Source organism: Electrophorus electricus, chromosome 23 (assembly GCF_041902795.1).
Source record: "Electrophorus electricus isolate QZ-2024a chromosome 23, ASM4190279v1, whole genome shotgun sequence".
NCBI classification, from domain to species: domain Eukaryota; kingdom Metazoa; phylum Chordata; class Actinopteri; order Gymnotiformes; family Gymnotidae; genus Electrophorus; species Electrophorus electricus.
Genome location: NC_137519.1, coordinates 5,297,622 through 5,316,271, shown reverse-complemented (window position 1 = coordinate 5,316,271; position 18,650 = coordinate 5,297,622). Strand labels below are relative to the sequence as shown.

The 18,650-nt window shown below is 49.9% G+C and overlaps 1 protein-coding gene across 12 annotated transcripts in view; it reads left to right on the top strand.

The window, feature by feature from the left end:
* The window catches only part of add3a (adducin 3 (gamma) a), a 53,370-nt gene that overhangs the window by 21,973 nt on the left and 12,747 nt on the right, over positions 1–18,650 (top strand). For 10 of the 12 annotated variants that reach the window (XM_035520794.2, XM_081706105.1, XM_081706104.1 and 7 more), the window contains one exon: positions 15,234–15,451. In XM_035520794.2, the coding sequence (XP_035376687.1) occupies positions 15,263–15,451 (189 nt within the window). In that variant the 5' untranslated portion in view covers positions 15,234–15,262. Of the gene's footprint in view, positions 1–10,827; positions 11,126–15,233; positions 15,452–18,650 lie in introns of those variants that run through there. The other 2 variants (XM_035520798.2, XM_081706107.1) reach the window with 2 other exon arrangements.

The following is an 18,650-nucleotide window of genomic DNA, read 5'->3' as shown; positions in this document are numbered from 1 at the left end:
GGTTCAAGTCCCACCTCTGCCAATTTGCCACTGTTGGGCCCCTGAGCAAGACCCTTAATCGCTCAAGTTGTACTCAGTCATAATTGTAAGTCGCTTTGGATAAAAGCGCCAGCTAAATGCCATAAATGTAAATGTATTTTAGAGGCCTGCCATTTCAGTCTATTTCACAGACTGAAATAAAAGAACTGTTTGTTTCTTGTGGGCTGTCAGACGTTTCAACTGTTCACTTCAGATGAACAGATTTGACTCCCTTGTACGCTAGTGTGAGACCCGTACCGTACCCGTACCTCTGCGAAGGGGAGCCAAGCGCCGGACCCACTAGTATTATATCACAGCTAGGAGCAAGGCACGGCAACATCTCTGTTGGTTGCACAGTGTTAGGCTAGGAGCTGGTATCAGAGGCTGAGCTGAGTGGATGAAGTTTAGTTTTTAGGGTGGTGGGTTTTTTTGTTTTTTGCTGTTTAACTAACATTACCAGCTGAGATGATATATGTAATATATTAGCTAGATGTAGTTTTCTAGAAAATGTTTGGCTTTACTTGCTGTAAGATAAACAACATTAACACTATTAGATCGTTAGTTCAGTGTCTGTAGGTAAGACGAATGTCATCTTATTAATATTTGAATAATGTGGAAGTAAAGGTTACAAGTAGAAATTGAGCTTGCTAATCAGGGGTTCATGATGTTTGCATCCTTCAGGGGGAAAATTTGCATTGTGTCCATACGTGATTTGGTAGGGGGGGGGCGCATTATGTGAATGGTGGTCTTTCAGATAGACGTATGGAGAGCCAGCATTAGGGGTTACTGGAGTTTGTTCCTGACTGTTGAACAGATGGGAAGGTTCTTGTGGTGGCTCAACCTTTGGTTCTGGAACTCGCTTTGTTATGCTGGTTAAGGGAAGTAATGAGTGATGCTCTATGCCATGTTGAATTGTGATTGTGGGCAGTGCTAACCTTGTTATGGTTCTAGATATTGATTGGCTGTTCCATGGCAGGCTAACCTCGTTATGGTTCTAGATATTGATTGGCTGTGCTGTTCCTTGCTATGGTTCTAGATATTGATCTCCTTACTATGCTAACCTCATTATGCTTCTATATTAGTGCGCTATGCAAAACTGCCTATGGCTAACTTTCTTGTTGGATTCTTGGCAGGGAAGAGCCATATGTCACCATCATCTTTATGCCAAACCTTATTCTGTGGGGCAAAAAAACTTTGAACAAACTTGAATCAACTTTGAACTCATTAAAGTTTTTCCATGCTTGTGAGTCTAGAAAACTCACACAGGATGTCGGCATGAAGTCCTGAAGGGTGTGATTTCTGTGCACGTGTGAATACTGGCAAACCTTAGTCCACATGGATTTTGGTTCACTCGAAATGAAGTGGTTTTTGTGCGAAAATGCGCCTTTGTCCGTGCATGCAGAGATTGGGAAGTTAAGGTTCCAGCAAAACATGCATTCCTGTATTTGATTATTCCACATATGTGCAGCACTAGAAAGAATGGAATGTCAGAGAGAGAGAGAGAGATGACAAGGATGAGCGAGTGACACAGTAAGTCCCGGGATGAAGGGAGAGGTTCAGCGATTGGAAAAAGAAGTGATGGAGTGAAAATGCAGCTGGAGAACTGCTGGAGGGGGCGGATGTAGAGAAACCGATGGTCTTATTTCGCCTGACCCCTCCTCCTTGTGAAGTTGGGCTAAACCACTGCACAGGCCTAGGGGGATGTTTTTGTGATGGGAATGAGGTGAAAAGGCGACGTGGAGGGAAGCAATTATGAAGAGGGGGGTCTGAACTCCGTGTTCTGCCCTGCTGTGTCGGGGGAGAGTGAGAGAGAGCACAGAGCAGCGGGCCAGTGGGTTGCGTCACTTCAGCGCTGATGTGGCCCAACGATGGAGAGTCCGGCGTGGGACGAATCGAGCTGCAGTACATCCGTTGTGTGAACGGTAGCGCGACCCGACGAGTCCTCCGCCCACGTCAGCCGCGGCACCGCCCTTGCCGGAAAATCCGGAATTGTTGAGACTAAATGATCCGTAAGTGAAACTTTCGGAAATGTCTCTGCACGTAGCTGAAAGCGAGCTGGGTTAAAAAGCGAAATGCGATGCCCGTTTTCCATTCGGGCTGAGCACTCGAGCGGAGGATTTGTAATGGCCCGTCCTAGAACGTGACGAGGACTCACCGATCACTTCTGTCTGAAAACAAACGCGGAGGAAGAGTGAGGTGATCAATGTGTGCGGCGCTGAGACCCAGTCAGAACGGCAGGTGGAAACGCGCCTGTGCGCTGGGGCGGTCCCGATCAGATCACCCATCACCACCACCACGTGTAAATCGCACTGAGGAGAGTGACTACTCATCATAGATTATTTTGTACACGTTTCAAATACCAAGAGGCAGAGTTTTAGCAGTTTAACAACTTAAATACATACAATAAAAATAACAGTACACCAAAAACTTTGAACCTCTCTCTCTCTCTCTCTCTCTCTCTCTCTCTCTCTCTCATATCCCCACAAGCCAGTCACCATCCTCCCAGATCACACACAGCCGTGCTGGTCCATCGCCAAGGAGACTGGCAGTTCTCAGCAGACGCTCCCTTTTAGCGTGCGATTTCTGCTGCAAGCCCTGTGAAAGCACGGCAGGAGGGCGCGCTGTCGATTCAAAGACGCGTAAGGGCACATGGGCCGGGTTGGCACGGGCATTCTGGGTAATCTTGGGGCTTGGCCATGTTGACCCAAGCTCCGTTAGGTCTTTAACCAGCGCTGCAGCCTCGAGGAGCTGTTTACACTGGGAATACTGTGGTTTTTCCCGCCTACAGCTGTTGGAAGAGTGTCCAGGCGGTGAGACAGTACGGGACCGCGTGGCGGCATTAAAGGTGTTGGATGGTCCGCTGTGGGAGGAGGGGAGGCACCGCCCGCGTCCTGAGCGGCGCTGCACCCGTCTGATGATCCTTTGTTCCCGTGGCCGTCGGCTGCGAGTGCTGTGGGCACAGCCGGCAGTGAGGAACAGCTGTTCCGCGTCCGTCAGCCCGTGACGGTGGGAAGCCGCTCTGACGTGCGTGCGTGCGTGTCCGTCCTTTGGGACGGTCCTGGCCACTGGCGCCGTGTCCTGCTGCAGACTCGTCCACATCCTGTTGGAAACTTGTGCTGCCCTCACCGGGATCTCTCCCTCTCTCTGCACTTCCCCCTCCTCCACGCCGTGTGAAGTCCTGAGGAACGGGGCACAGTCCCGCCGTGCTGACCCTCGCCTCTCGCACGCGGGGTTCCGGATGTCTCCAGCCCGGCCGGGACAAGGAGAGACCGGCTGTGTGTGTGTGTGTGTGTGTGTGAGAGTGAGTCTGAAATGGAACAAAAGAGGGAGGGAGGGAGTGAGAGTGAGAAGTAGAATCAGATGGTGTTGGAGACCAAGTGTGAAGGACAGTAGATTGAGTACTGCTGGGTGTGTGAAAGAGGGAGGAAGTGAGCATGGGGTGTGCGCATGTGGGGGGGGAGCAGGAGGGTCAGAGACTGCGTGAGTGAGCCCAATCCACAGCCAGTCAGAAATAGCTCCCGAGGTCACTTCCTGTGACCGTGTGCCCAATTCAGATTCTCTGTCTTCCCGCAGACTTTCCCTGCCAGAATGGAGCTGCGGTTTCTTTCTATCTGCTGCCAGCCAAGCAGCAGTTTTGCTTCAGTTCCAGTCTTCCGCAGCGTCACTGCTGAGGAGGGTTCGGGGTTTTGTGTGATCACCTTGACTTGGCAGCACTGGATTCTGTCACCTCAGCATCAGTCTGGGATTGTCTGTCGTTTTCCCGCTCCCTCTGGTGGTGGGACGTGTCTCGCTGTTGCTCTGGATTTTGCGCGATTCCGGTGTCAGGTTGCAGAATCCAGCCCTCTCGCTACAGTCTGGCTGGGACCCCCCCACCCCCACGGATTGCTGGTTCTCCTAGCCGACTAACATCCAGTGTGTGCCCCTTCATTAGCTTGTTTCTGAATTCCCTTTTAATTGCGCTGTTTATCGTGCTGTGGGAGCGTCCTGACCGGTTCCGGTCGTTATGAGCCAATTCCTGTTGATTCCGCTCTATTCCTGGCCTGCTGGCGGTAAGGGGGGGGCGGGGCAAGTCGCCTTGATTGGCACCGAGTTCAGCTGGACGGACTTGCAGGGGTGATGACACTCTTAAGAAGTTCCCCTGTGGGTCGTAAACTCCACCCTCGCCTCTTGCATGCTGGGGGCCTTGGGTCAAGGTCGCGACCTCATTTCTGCCACGCCATAAGAGGGAATGGACTTGGAGAGCGTTAACCCCTGACCCCCGTGTGTCTCCCTGCATGAGGCTTTCAATAGCGTCTCTATTTGCGGGGTGTTGTACCGGGATGCTTTACGCTACAGTTTAGCACGTCTGACTGCAAGACGTGACGCAGTACTTCCCTTTGAGCGTTGGTGTACAAAACAAAAACGAAGCCAAACTGAATCTGTCCACCGTGAGGGAGAAACTGAGAGACTGAGACACAGAAAAATGCAAAACCATACCTGTAAGGCCAGTATAATTATGGACAAGCCTCATTTAAGTGACTAGCCTTGTTTTAATGAGCTAAATGTTTGTCCGTAATGTAAACACACTCCTCTGACAGTGTGTTTGGGAGAGATGTGTGTGGAAAGGGGTCCCATACAAACAGTAAAGGGAAATGTGTGCTATGTGGGGGGGGTGTGCTGACCCCTCTCTGAGTTTTTGGGAGGAGTACCAGTGCTGTTTATGTCTCCTTGGAAGCCAGTGATGGCCCAGCAAGAGCAGAGCCGTGTGTGCGTGTGTGCGTGCGTGCGTGCGTGCGTGCGTGCGTGCGTGTGTGTGTGCGTGCGTGCGTGCGTGTGTCTGTGTGTGTGTGTGTGTGTGTGTGTGTGCGTGTCTCTGTGTCTGTGTCTGTGTGTGTGTGTGCGTGCGTGCGTGTGTCTGTGTGTGTGTGTGTGTGTGTGTGTGTGTGTGTGTCTGTGTGTGTGCGCGTGCACACGCGTCTCTGTATTTGAAAAGAAGTCGCACACTGGGCGTGTGCATGTGTTAGAAAGTGTACTGCTTCCTGCAGTATTACTTCATTCACACACTTCCTGTGTTTGAACACTGCACAACGCACTTTTCCAGGAACCCACAACCTCACCTTCCCTCTTTGTCATGAATTCTTATTGGCATAAATTGTAAATAACAGCTGTTGCCAAAGCAAGTAAGATTTCTTAATAGTGATGAGAAATAAGGAACTAAAATGCATGTATAACCAAGATTTGTATATACACAACTGTAGCCTCACACACACACATGCTCACACACACACACACACACGCATAGTGTTTGTTTGTTTGTTTGTTTGTTTGTTTGTTTCTGGTCCTTTCTCTTCCTCTTTCCATCTCTCCCCTTCCCCATCGTTCCTGAGGCGTTGTGTGGTGCTCCCACGCCGTCTCATAACCTCACTGAGTGGACGACAGATGAGAACGTCGAGCCCAGTGGAAATGGAGCGATCTGTGAATTAAATTTGTTTTGGAACTTGAACGTTGCTGCTGGTATCTGGATTTGAATCTGACTGCTGCGCATACAACCCTCTGCCTGTCTGTGTCTCTCTCTCCGTCTTTCTTTCCGTGTGTCTGTCAGGAATGTGGCAGGAGCTTTTTCCAGGTGGTTACCATGTTCAGCTGAAGGTGGCATCTGGTCGTCAGCGTCACCTGCCTCAGTTCCGACACCGAGGGTCACACAACGCCTTGTAACGTGGTTCAGCCCCCTTAAACCGCTCGTCTGGATTACAGATCACGCAAACCTGAGACGCACGCTCGTTATAGACGTTCCCACGACAGGAAAGGGCTACAGAATAATACCCAAGTGTGTGGGTGTCCCAGGGTGCACTGCTGGAGCAGCGATGAGGAAATGATCCACACGATACCACCCCTCGCTCCCCAGACATGGCCGGCCCTCAGACCTCGGTGTCGGAGCGGGAGGGGGGACGCCTGATAAGCCACAGAGAGGCCAGCAACGGAGCTCTGCATCCTACTCAGACAACCGAAGCCATTACGAGGGAACGCATCTGGAGTTTTCCAGAGAGCATTTGAGTGACCCGGCTGAACTGTGGGATAAGTTGAGAATCCACAAGTGTCGTCCAACCAACTTTAACAAGCTGGAGCAAGTCGGCCGCAAAGAACGGGCAAAGAGGTCTCATGGGGCGCGAACCCGAGCAGAACTCGAGCCGCTACTGCGGCGAAACGTGGCTCTGCACGTCTTGCCTACGCCGGCCACGTCTTTCAGATCTGCTGACTTAAAAATAACAGATTTACTTGAAGAGGACATTTAGTTTGCAGTAAAAATACCTTCTGGAGTGTCGTGTGTAATCCACACCAGTCTGATGACTAAAGAGGGTTGAGCGCGTTTGCAAGGTGCTGTCAGTAACCAGGAATGTGAAGGCCGGGCCTCTTCACAAGAGCTGAGCTGAGGCCAGATTAATGGCTCCTGTTGGATTTGAAGCATTTGTACATGAGCCCCTTCGCTCTGCAGCTGAGCCGTTTGGTTTGAATCCGTCCACGCGCCGTCCCACGCGCACCTCCGTCCAGAGGTGTTTGAGCTCAGGCAGATAATGCTGCCGGGGTGGCGAAACCCTTCGCGCCGTCCACACACACATACACACACACACACACACACACACACACACACTCTTGCTTCTGGGTTTCATAACATGGTTTCAAATTTGGAGGAATGTTATCTGTGAGGGAGGGACTAGGCGGGAGGGGTACACGATGGTCTGCTCGTAAAATGCCAGTCAGGCTGTGTGTAGGTGCTGTGTGCTGAGCCACAGCTCACTCCGGCGACCCAGAAGTAGTGAAGTATTACTGCAGTAAGGCACGGCAACGGCCGGGCGGTGGAGGCTACGGAGCACCACACCTCCGTTTTCCGTTTGTTTGTGTCCGTTTCTGAACGGAAGTCTCTCTATCTGCATTTGTATGTAGGCATCGGAGAAAACAGAAGCTTGTTAGTGGGCAAGTGTGTTTACAATAACTAACGTGCAAGACTAGCTGTGTGAATCAGTGCAAATTTCATTCTCTTGGTCTGCGTTGCGTGGGTGGTGCATCTATTTCAGGGAATCAAGATTAGTACGTGATATTGGTGCACAATTTAAAACGCCAATTTAAAAAAAAAAAGTCTGTAAGAATCTGTAGTATAATTATTAAATGCCAGTATCGTGATGAATTAACAAACGATATATCGGGCTGCCTTTTCCCCACTAAATTGGACCTAAATTCCAATGCTCAGTGCTGGTCTCTGATCAAACAAAGCGCTGTTGAGTGGAGGTTGACTGGGCCGCACCGCCAGTGCCAGTGAGAGGTTTAAAGTCCGTTTCATCTTTTCAAGTTTCTCGGCCTCCGTTCTGGAGGGTCAGGAGACTGACGCCCTCGTTGAGTTCCTTAAATGGACCATTAGAGAACTGCGGGGGTGTGGACCCCCAAGGGGGGCTGCTCTCATTCCTCAGTACAGGCTCCGCCGGGCACAAATCAGGCCTGAGGGTACGACTGAGCCGCGTCACGAATAACACAATCATTACTTTACAAGTACTGAAGGATTATGGAATGGGATGAACTGTGCGATTGATTTTGATTTATCGATCGATATAACAGGAAGTGTGAATGGAAATAACAGATGTTTTGACAGGATGCCCACATCCAAACGCCTCTGTGTACACACACCCTCCTGTTCCACATGTGTACCGTCTGAGTTCAGCTTAGCTGCAGGTTAATGTTTCCCTGTGTGTGTGTGTGTGTGTGTGTGTGTGCGTGCGTGTGCATGCTTCAGTTTGAGGAACAGCAGAGTCAGGGCAGGTTAAACATTAGCTTTTACTCACTGTGGTTCTGATAAATATCACACCACTTAACAGTGATGAGAGGAGGACCGGTGGGGTGTGTGTGTGTGTGTGTGTGTGTGGAGAGGGAGAGAGAGAGGAAGTCAGCGACATGTTGCAGAACCCTGTGATCAGGCAGTCTCTCTCGTTGGACATCGTGCTTGAATAATCCATCTTTTTCACTGCTTATAACACAACAGCCTCACGTACACACACACCCGTACCCACCCCATAGAACCCCTGTGTGATTGCAGTAGACCCCAGGTTTCCACTACACACGCACACAGCAAAGCAGTGGTGGTATTTGCAGTTCACTTCAACTCCACTGTCGTCAGGAGCCTGGGATTAATTACTCGACTGTTTGGTTTGTTAGTTGTTTGTTTTGTTTTTTTGCAGACAGAAAGCATAGCCAGTAATGCGAAAACTGATCTGTACTGAATAGGAGGGTGTGGTGAGGAGGGTGTGGCTAGAAGTGGGACGTTTTATGAGAAGAGCGCGAACAAAGGGAGAGACCCAACGAGTGAGAGATGACCGAACGCGAGGAGGGAAAAACCATTAACGGTGGGAGAAAGATGAATAAGGGACGGAAATGAAGAGAAATGATGGAGGGAGAACTGTTTACAGAGGAGTGCTCAGTTCGAGGAGACAATTAACAGAGCCACACACACAGTGGTGGTGGGTCATAAGCAGATCAGACGTGTGGCTAGGGGAGCCAGAACAGACTGTATGCTTGGACAGTAAGCACACGGCTCCGTAATTACTGGCCAGCTGCCCGGAGAGCCAGCGACTGTGCGCTGCAACACTCGCTCAGCCGAGCTGTGGCGCGGGATCACACTTCTGCTCCTGAACGACCTTATTGACTGTGCGGCTAGGGGTGGGTGGGTGTGTCTGAGAGGAAGTCAGAGGGCTTGGTGGGTTTGGTGCCTGGGACCATGCCGGTGGTGGTTGGAGATGGCACGACGTTGGCAGGCTGCAATTTAGTGTGTGTGTGTGTGTGTGTGTGTGTGTGTGTCTGTCTGCACGGCATTCAATTCCCCTGCAGTTGGTCAGCAGCGTGCCAAACTGTCATGTGGAATTTCTGCGGGCTGTGGGACCCAAACGGCCAGTTTTCCAGACAAGCCCAGAACTGGACTAAAATAAGGGATTCGGAAAACTGTTTGCTGAAGCACAGCTTGGCTCCATGACCGGGTGTGACTCGCCTGGAAAAGGGGTGTGTAGTGCCCCAGTCCGGCTCGGAGTGCTGGGCCCTGCTCTGCTGGGCCTTTGATGGCCTCCACCAGCCTGGCTGGATCCAGAATGGAAGAACATTGGTGTATGGGATGGGGAGGCCAGATCCAGGCCAGCTACAAGGGGAAGCGGAAAACCGCACCAGCATATCAGCTACACGTGTTGGCACTGCGTGTCACGTGCACACATCTCTGTTGCTGACAGTGAAGTAAGTGTGTGTGCGTGTGTCTATTTATTGTGTTGGGGAGCGTATGTTGCGATTGGGCTTGAGATGAAATGAGCTTGAGGAAAAGATGACGGTGTGAGATTAAATACCCACATGCCATGGTGCCATGCACACAGATCTGCTCTACAGTTGGCAGGGCAGAAGGAATAAGACCTGTCCTGCTTTGTTTGTAAAACAGTTAGGGGTGTGTGTGTGTGTGTGTGTGTGTGTGTGTGTGTGTGTGTGTGTGTGTGTGTGTGTGTGTGTGTGTGTGTGTGTGTGTGTGTGTGTGTGTGTGTGTGTGTGTGTGTGTGTGTGTGTGTGTGTACGTACACGTGCACTAACTCAATTCCTGACATCTGATGTCCATTTCATTCCCTAAAGCAGCTCTTCCTCACCGCCCCTGTGGGATATCCACCCCCCACCCCCCTTTAGGAGTCATCGTTACCGGGACTCGTTAGAAAGCACGTGTTCAGTGAGCTCTGATCATATTGTCCATCTTGGTTGGAGTGGAACCACAGTAATGGCTGCCTAGAGCCTCTCATTAGTCTAAATGGTTATGAGGTGGAAAACGAATCCCAGACACACCTGAACAGCGCTCCACCATGGTGGAAGCAATCACCTGGAGAGGCTAAGGGTCCTCCTCTTTGGCTGTTAAAATCTTTACCTGGCAAGACTCCTGATGCCTCAGTCGACCCCACACTGACCAAGTTTTCTGGAGTTTATAAAGCACTCAACGTGGTTTGGTGATGCACACGTGACCATTAAGAACTGTCGGCTACGTGAACCTTAGCAGCCACGTTCTAGGTCCCGGAGGCCCGTACGCCAGCGCAGATGAGAACGGGCCGTTGGGTTCAAGCCTTTTATTGACACTATTGTCAGGTGTTGCCATAAATGCGCATACAATGGCTGAGTGTGTAGGTTAGCAGAGAAAGTGCAGCCCCCACTTTCGGCAGTGAGTGTCATATTCCTCCAGACAGAGAGAGAGAGGGACGGAGAGGGGTTTTTGTTATTTGGTCATTGTACTGCTGCATCCTGATGAGACATCTTAACTGACAGGTTTCAGGCAATATAATCCATAATCAGAAAATGCTGATGCAGAACCAGTTTGACTAAATGGTTGTGAAAGGCTTTTGTGTAATGGAATACTGTAGTAGGGGTGTGTGTGTCTCACACACATACACACACACACTTGATCAACTGTATGATGTAGTTGTTTTATTCTTTGGACTTGAATTGGACAAAAGCAAAGCTCATTACAGACCCGCTCTGCCCGTTCTTATTCTTACATGCTGCAATAAAAGGCTTCAACAGAACCCAACACTCCGCTGAGGTGCAGTTTTTACGGTGGCCCGAAAAGCACGAGAGTGTTTGTGGGAGGAGACTGCAGCAGATACAGATGCAGCGCGCACAGACCGTAAACGGTGACCTTTAATTCTACTTGCTCCTGCAAACGGAGGCGGGTACGCACGCGGAGCTGCGTTCCGGTTGGCTAGCGCGGTCGCACACTCGGGGGGCGGGGATTAGCCAGTCACGTGTCGTCTTTAGTCTCTTCCCGTGCGAAGCGGACGCTCGCTCGTTCACTCTAGCGCGCGCAGTGGCTCGTACGTGCACGGTCGCTGAAACGCGGAGCTTTCGAAGTTCTTTTCTCGCGCCGCGAGCGGCGAAGGTCCTCCGGGAGTCTCGGCAGTCCGCCGGCTGCGTGCCACGGACGGATGTATAGCGCGCGGGGGTAAACGGAGCTGCCGTCCACGGCGAGCGCGGTACCTTCTGTCCCAGGACTCTCGCGCGGAGGGCAAGCTATGCGGGCGCTCTGACTGGAAGCTGCTGCCGTGTGTTTTCAGGAGAGCTGCCGCGACATACGCAGGTGGGAGTTTGGGGTGGGTTGGTTGGTTTTGTTTTTGTTTGTTTTTGACTAAATATTGCCTCAGACGTATGATTGAGTGAGTCCTACTAAATCGCCCGGTCAGTCCCCGCGCTTGGTGCAAGTAAAGAAGCTCTTCGCATTTACATTATTAGTCCAGTGACTTGTATCACTGCGGGACTGTGCTCCGATCTGGGCAGTAATCGCTCAGTGCCAGGCGTGTTTTTAAGGAGTATAGCTACTGTTGCAAAAAGTTGTAAAAGGTTTGACTATACAGCAGCGGGGCAGTGCGACGTCACGCCCGTTCTTTCCTGCGGCTGTGCGCTCGCGTATTCCTGCACGCGTGCGTGATTTCCGAGTGCCTCGCGGACGGATCGCTATTGTTAGCCGCGATTCTTTCCTGCTATTGTCGGAGCCGAAACCCGAGCCGTAACCTCGTCGGCTATTAATACCCTCGCCGGGGTCAAAACCAGGCATCGCCGCCGTGGAAGCGCGCGAGGCATGGGACGTCTGCGGGAGGGCGCGTGGCGTTGTCGGGAAAGTTTTGCGGCGTGGCGAGCCCGTGCTGGTGTAGCGAGGCGTCCGTGGGTGTCGCCGCGCGTGGCCGTGACCTTTTTCCGGTTGTTCGGGATCGGTTGTGCTGTCCCATTCGGAGATCAGGACGGTGTTGGTCAAATGCGCCTCTGGAGGTCCGGGGCATATGCGCTTATGATGTCCTCCGTTAATTCTCGAGCCCGTGATGAGGTGAAAGTGTTTTGAGAAGGGACAACAGCAACGGAGTGTTTTTTTTTTTTTTTTGTTTTTTTGAAGCACACGTTAGTGTGCGGCGACGTTTTTGAAGTGCTTGTAGCCTGAATAAAATTGCAACGCGCGATTCTGTAGTTAGCGTGACAGTCACACACTACTGGTTGAGGGGGTGTGTGTGTGTGAGAGAGAGAGAGAGAGAGTGAGAATCCTGTCCCTGGGTGAAGGGGACTACACAATGGTGCATTGACTGTCTGGACACTGTGTGTGGGTCTTGTGACTGTGCCATCGTTTCGCGGGTGTGGGGGGGGGGGTGTGTGGCTGTGCATTGCTACTCCCCTACATTTGTTCCCCACAAGTCAAGGCGGTAAAAGCCCATGCCATCCAACCTGAGACTGTGTGTGTGCTGTTGGGGGGTGGTTCAAGAGAGAGTGAGACAGAGCAGATAATAAAAGAGTCTGTAGACTCTGCAGCTATCAACAGCTCAAAGTTGTCCACAATGCGTTCACTCTGTCTGTTTTCCCCCTTCATGTCTGTCTATATATGCATACAGTGTATTGTAGGACAAGACAGTATGTGAATTGTTAATTGTTACTGTTATCCACCTCTGAAATACTGACTTCTCAAAATACTACAATATGTGAATGAGCCTTTAAGTAGATCCTTTTTAAACTGGGAAAATTCAAGTTCACCCCTGTGTTTTATATATTACAGGATATCTTGCTGTGGAGCAAACTGATCACAATAAAGTTCTTGTTCATGTTCTGCACCTCTAACGTGTCAGGATCTCTATAGGGTGCGGCTGCACGTGCGTATGCGTCTGACATGATTTGCGGGGCTGTGTAAGGCGCATGGCGATGTCGCCCTGGCTCAGCACGCCCGCGTCTTGCGGGGTCTGACGCAAAGTCCGAGCACACGGCACGGAGTGAAACCTGACGTTGATGGCCGCAACCAGGACCGGTCAGTAGGTGGTCAGTAGGCCCACGTGACAGTCCTGACCTACGGAAGGGTCGGAGTGCTGACAGCAGCTCACCTGTTTTAAACGTGTTGTGGCTTAAAATGCTAAAGAACTTTGGGGATCTGTCTTAATCGATTTTGTGTTTTTGAGATGGCCATACAGCTGATACCATCGATTCATTTGCATCTCTTGCAAACACGTGTTTGTGAGCTGTTGCTATGACAACAAGAGAAATGTATTCGCTCGCAGCCCCATAAGACCTGCCCTGTAGGCAGTCACAGGCAGCTAAACTCAGGAATTTGAAGTGTGTGTGTGAGAGAGAGAAATCATGTGTTTTGCGTTGAACCTTTTTCATTCCTCTGTATATTCCCCGCTGTAATCTGAAATAGCCGTCCTGTCTAATCTAAGTGCTTTCCACTGCTGCCCACGCGTGTCACTGCCAGACTAAGCCATGCTTGACTAATCTGAACATCTTTAAAGTGCCATTTGGCATGAATGAGCAGTTTAGGGAGAAAAGAACGACCCCCCCCCACCCCCGTCAGTCCGGAACAAAGAGGGGAGCAGGGAGAGATGCTATACTCCTGTGGCCCTGTTAGCTTGCACTTGTTTTCTGTGTGTGTGTGTGTGTGTGTGTGTGTGTACTACTCTGCTGCACTGGCTTAACCTTTCAGAGCACATGCGCACACAGTACACTAGAGATGCCGATTATACATATCAAAATCAAGTTGGAAGCAGGAAATGCTGGACCTGATATTGGGAGAGTGGGTTTGTTTAAGGAAAACAGTCCACTGCTGGCACAAATCCAGCCTGAAAACCGCACACCAGTGCAGTGGCGTGCTACAGGTCCCGTGGTAACCGCTTGGTTAGTGAGTGCCGTTTATGCACAGCTGTAGAGTTGAACTAGAGTTCTCGTCACATTAACGATTAAACCTATTATGTTCAGATGCGAACATCCATGCGCTTGCCTGCGTGTGATCACGTGCATTGCTGTCATGTAGTTTTGATAACCCAGTATGGGGAACAGGTTATCTGCCTTCTGGTGAGAGTATTCAAATGAAGCAGAATAACATCCCAGCGCTGTTTACCACCCAGTTGCCGACAGCGACAGTGATTTATTAATCTGTGTAGGTGTGCCTTTTTTTTAAAAAATTTTTTTAAGCCATTTCCAGTTTAGCTCTGAGAAGGGGGGGGAGCCCCAGGAATCCCACAGAAACGGCCAATGAGCGAGAATAAGTGTGTTCAAACCACATGAAAAGCATAAGGAGGTCTGAGTTTGCCATTAGTCTGCTGAGTTAAGGTGGACTGGAAAATTTGAACAAGACCCTGGACAATAGACTAATTTAACATGACTCCCTGAAGAGACTCGTAGTAGAGGGAGCCTCTCTGTCGGCTCACCTAGCTCCTTTGTGGGGGCGGGCGCAGCAATTTAGACGTTCACAAGAAGAATTGAGGTCAATATTGAGTTGAAGGGGATATTACAGCTCCATTCAGTAATGCGGAAATAAAGTGCAGCCAACCTGTAGTGTACATTTCAGGAGCTGGAGTGTGGCGCAGCCGTACTGAACTGTGTGTGTGTGTCGAGCAGATGATGACCAAGGCGATTTAGTATTACCTCACCAAGCAGTGGAGTGTGTGTGTGTAAATGCTTTAGTCTTTAACCGAAAAACTTTGCTTACATCATTTTATTTGTCCTATATAAAAACAACAATCTAACTTTCATCCAAACAACTGAACCACAGTTCCAGTCGTATTAATGAAATTTAATCAGAGACGTATCAATATCACGTGAAGTTCACACGGAAGATCTCTGGATCGGTGCAGAAAATCTGGTATCGTGTTGTCTCTAATATGTACACACACACACGCGTGCACGTGGGCATATACACACAGTCATGGTGAGTTGAGTTACTGTTAGCTGACCTGACCCCACCCATCTCTGTTGGTGTGGGAACTCTCGATCTGCTTTCCCCAGCCCTCATAGTTTTATTTCAAAACACATTTATGAAGGCAACCCTGTTTTCCTGTCATCCACGTGCAAATTTGCTTGTGTGTTTTCCGTGTGGTACAGGTAGGCTATGTTTTGCCTGCCCAATAAGCTCTTTTGAAGGTCACGTACTCCGTGGATCCCTGTGCCCTCTCGTGTTCTTCCACACGGCACCATGCACCTCCCCTACCCCAAACTAGCACCTGCTGTCGCGTGCCAAGGCGTGCGGAGTTCGCCGCCGCAGTTCTGTCCGGCAGCATGCAGTGGGTTCACTCTAAGCTCCGCTTCCTGTAATGATGCGTTAGTAGGAGCTTCTGGCAAATGCTGGTAGAAAATGTTTGGAAAAAGCTTTCGCCTAAGAGTAACAGACTCTTCCTTCCGTCTTTTCTCTGTGTCTTTCTTTGCTTTTCTGTCTGCGTGTGTAGGTGCCGTGTAGTGCAGACGTGTTACTGAGATGAGCAGAGAGGCGATTGTGGGCGTGGTAACCACGCCTCCCAGCGCCGGTCCCAGGGAGCGCTACTTCGATCGGATCAACGAGAGCGATCCGGACTACCGGCGCGCCCGCAACATGTCTCCTGACCTTCGGCAGGACTTCAATATGATGGAGCAGAAGAAGAGGGTCACGCAGATCCTGCAAAGCCCTGTGAGTGTGTGTGTGTGTGTGTGTGTGTGTGTGTGTGTGTGTGTGTGGGTTTTGAACGTCATGAATGCGTGGCTGTGGAGGTCTTGTGGCTGGATTGTTTGGCACTTTTCTCGGGCCGGACCTTAAAATAGCAGCGAGTTACGGCAGTGCAGTTGGAAAGTGGGTGCTTGGCGGAGGGACGTCTGACGCGTCTCCGCCTGTCCTGGCCCATTTCCCCACAAAATGATAAAACTGGGTGTTTTTTATATGCACTTACTCATAGCAAATATCTAGAGAAGTGGTGAAGGGTCCGTGGGTTGTTATGCACATAAAGTGCATGTGATTTTAGGTTTTAGACTACTGTGTTTGTTAGTGTTGTGGCTGGCTACAGTACTGAAGCAGATGGTGTCTGGGTTCTGTACACTACTGAAACAGATGGTGTCTGGGTTCTGTACACTACTGAAACAGATGGTGTCTGGGTTCTGTACACTACTGAAACAGATGGTGTCTGGGTTCTGTACACTACTGAAACAGATGGTGTCTGGGTTCTGTACACTACTGAAGCAGATGGTGTCTGGGTTCTGTACACTACTGAAGCAGATGGTGTCTGGGTTCTGTACACTACTGAAGCAGATGGTGTCTGGGTTCTGTAGATGGTATCTACTGAAGCGGATGGTGTCTGGGTTCTGTACTCTACTGAAGCGGATGGTGCCTGGGTTCTCTACACTACTGAAGCTGCAGCTGTCTGTTCAGCTGCAGTTATTTTCTGATTTATTTACATGTTGGAAGATGTAACACTTGCAAACACAACCATAAACCCAGTATAATCAGCCTTACCACACCCAACGGACACAGAGGCGCGCGCACATACGCCCTTTCTCCCCCAGCAGGTGCCTGCACTGTGTCTGGGCTGCAGCACATAGTGATTTACTGAGACTGCAGTCTCACTGCTGGGACCTGCTGGAGGGGGGACAGTGTCTCACTGCTGTGTGTGTGTGTGTGTGTGTGTGTGTGTGTGTGTGTGTGTGTGTGTGTGTGTGTGTGTGTGTGTGTGTGTGTGTGTGTGTGTGTGTGTGTGTGTGTGTGTGAGTGAGAGAGGGAGCCAAAGTAAAACTCATTCTCAGACTGTTTTTTTGCTTTTCTGCATGGCTGGCTGAGGAATAGGGCTGGGTGTTGCTAACTTCATGATATGTATCATGATACAGGCATCATGATATGATCCAACACCAATGTGTTATGGGAACAATTCTTATGGTGAATATTGCCAATAATCAAAATATTAAAGAATGCATTAATATATATATTAACAGGGAGAGTAAAGTTAAAGTAATAAACTCTTTGCTACTGAAGTAATAGCGCTTTGTTAACAGGAAATGATTGCCGAACTTTGAATATTATTATAACTGGCATGTTGAAACAGTTTACAACTTTTGAATGGATCATTCCACCCATGTTTACTCAGAGGTCAGGTGACTCAAGCAGCTTTTCCGGGGTTTTCCTAGACAAATGCTTTGATTTCTTCCTAAAGCCACTTGGTTTTTGTCTAACTGAGGTGCCACCTGCTGGATTATTAAATACTGCATCTAAACTGGAATGTTGAACCTGTTTCACATAATCGTTCATGTATCGATAAAGCCGTGAGTGTTTTTATGATATGACATTGATGTATTGCGCATAGCCCTAGAGAAGAAACTAGTCCAGCTCTCATGTGTTGTCTTGTGGTGTTTTGCCATTTTGCGGTAGCAGCAGCTCACAAAATGCCACCCCTGCAATTCCAAATGCTGACAATCTCTATGGCTTCACCCTGTGCGTGTGTGTGTGTGTGTCAGCTTTTTGTGTGTAGTGGTTGAAACAGTGCTGTCTTAATTACATGCCACCAGCCATTCCTGTGTGTAGGCTATAGTTGAAGTAAACAGAGCTTCACAGCTCTTGGAAGTGTGTGTGTGTGTGAGAGAGAGAGGGAGAGAGAACAGCTGTTTTGAATGTTCACAGTGAGTGTGTACTGATGGGTGTTTTTATAATGTTTAGTCCTCATCATGCTGTTTTTATGGAACTCTTGCGTGAAAAGAGGCCAGTGTGTAAAATGCAGATCTGAACAGACCTAAAGTGAAGCAAGTTCCCTGCAGAAGGGTAGGGCACAGAACTAGCCCAACATTGATCTGTGCTCTGTGTAATAGTAGATTTTATTTTTTTCCATCTGTGGTCAGTTCCCCCCCTCCCAAGTGACTGTTACTAAGCATCATCAGCCTATCCCACCGGATCCTGCCTGCACACTGACCTCTGATGACCTTGCTGGGTAGGGTCAGGAGGGGCCGACCCCAGCTAGCCCGCTAGTCCAACAAGGAACAACTTTCGGAGCTTTGCTGTGGAAATCCCAGCTCTGTGCTCTTTGGCCGTTGCCATGCAGATACGAATCCCATTATTCTGGTGCTGGACAGTTCATTTGTGTCTCGCTCCCTCTGAATAGGCCTGTTAATCTCTCTCTCCCCCCCAAAGGCTCTTAAAGTTTGTCCTGAACTAAATTGCCATTAAAGTTGTAGCTCCCTCTTTTTTATGGTCGGCTATGATTCATCTCAGCAGACTCCGTCGTAGTTACTAGAACATACCGTCACGCTCCCTTGCCCATCTGGCGGCCCCTGCTGTTCCATTGATCCGGAATTCACTGTGTATCCCTACCGGTGCGGTATGTTTTCAGTCACTGGGATCTTGCAGGGTCTAGCTGGACGGTTTTAGCAAGGCTAACTCTGTAAGCCAGCTTTGATTCCCTAACGGTTGGCAGAGCGGGTTGAGGTTGGCTTGGTGTCAGCCAGAAGGCTACATGTCGCCTCCCAAGTCATTTGGTTCAAGTCATTTTTCTCTCTCTCGCAAGGTGTATGTCAGGTTAACTTCTGACTTATTCAGTGGGCCTCTGTTCAAACAAAACAAGCCCTGGGCCAGTTTGACTCTCTGCCTGCTGTGGTGTTTACATCATCTTAGATTAAGTAATAAAGATGGCGTCAGATGCCAAACCTGTTACACACACACACACAGCTGTGTTGTTTGGATAACCCCACCCACCAGCAGGCTTCAGCGCAGCCCTGTTCAGCAGCTTCGCCTGCTCTAACCTAACGCACCCAGTTCAGATTGCAGCTGATGGTTAAACCTGTGCCACTCCGAGCCCGGCCCACACACAGACAGAACTAGCTGAATGCTGAAACCTTTCAGACCCGATTAATCGATC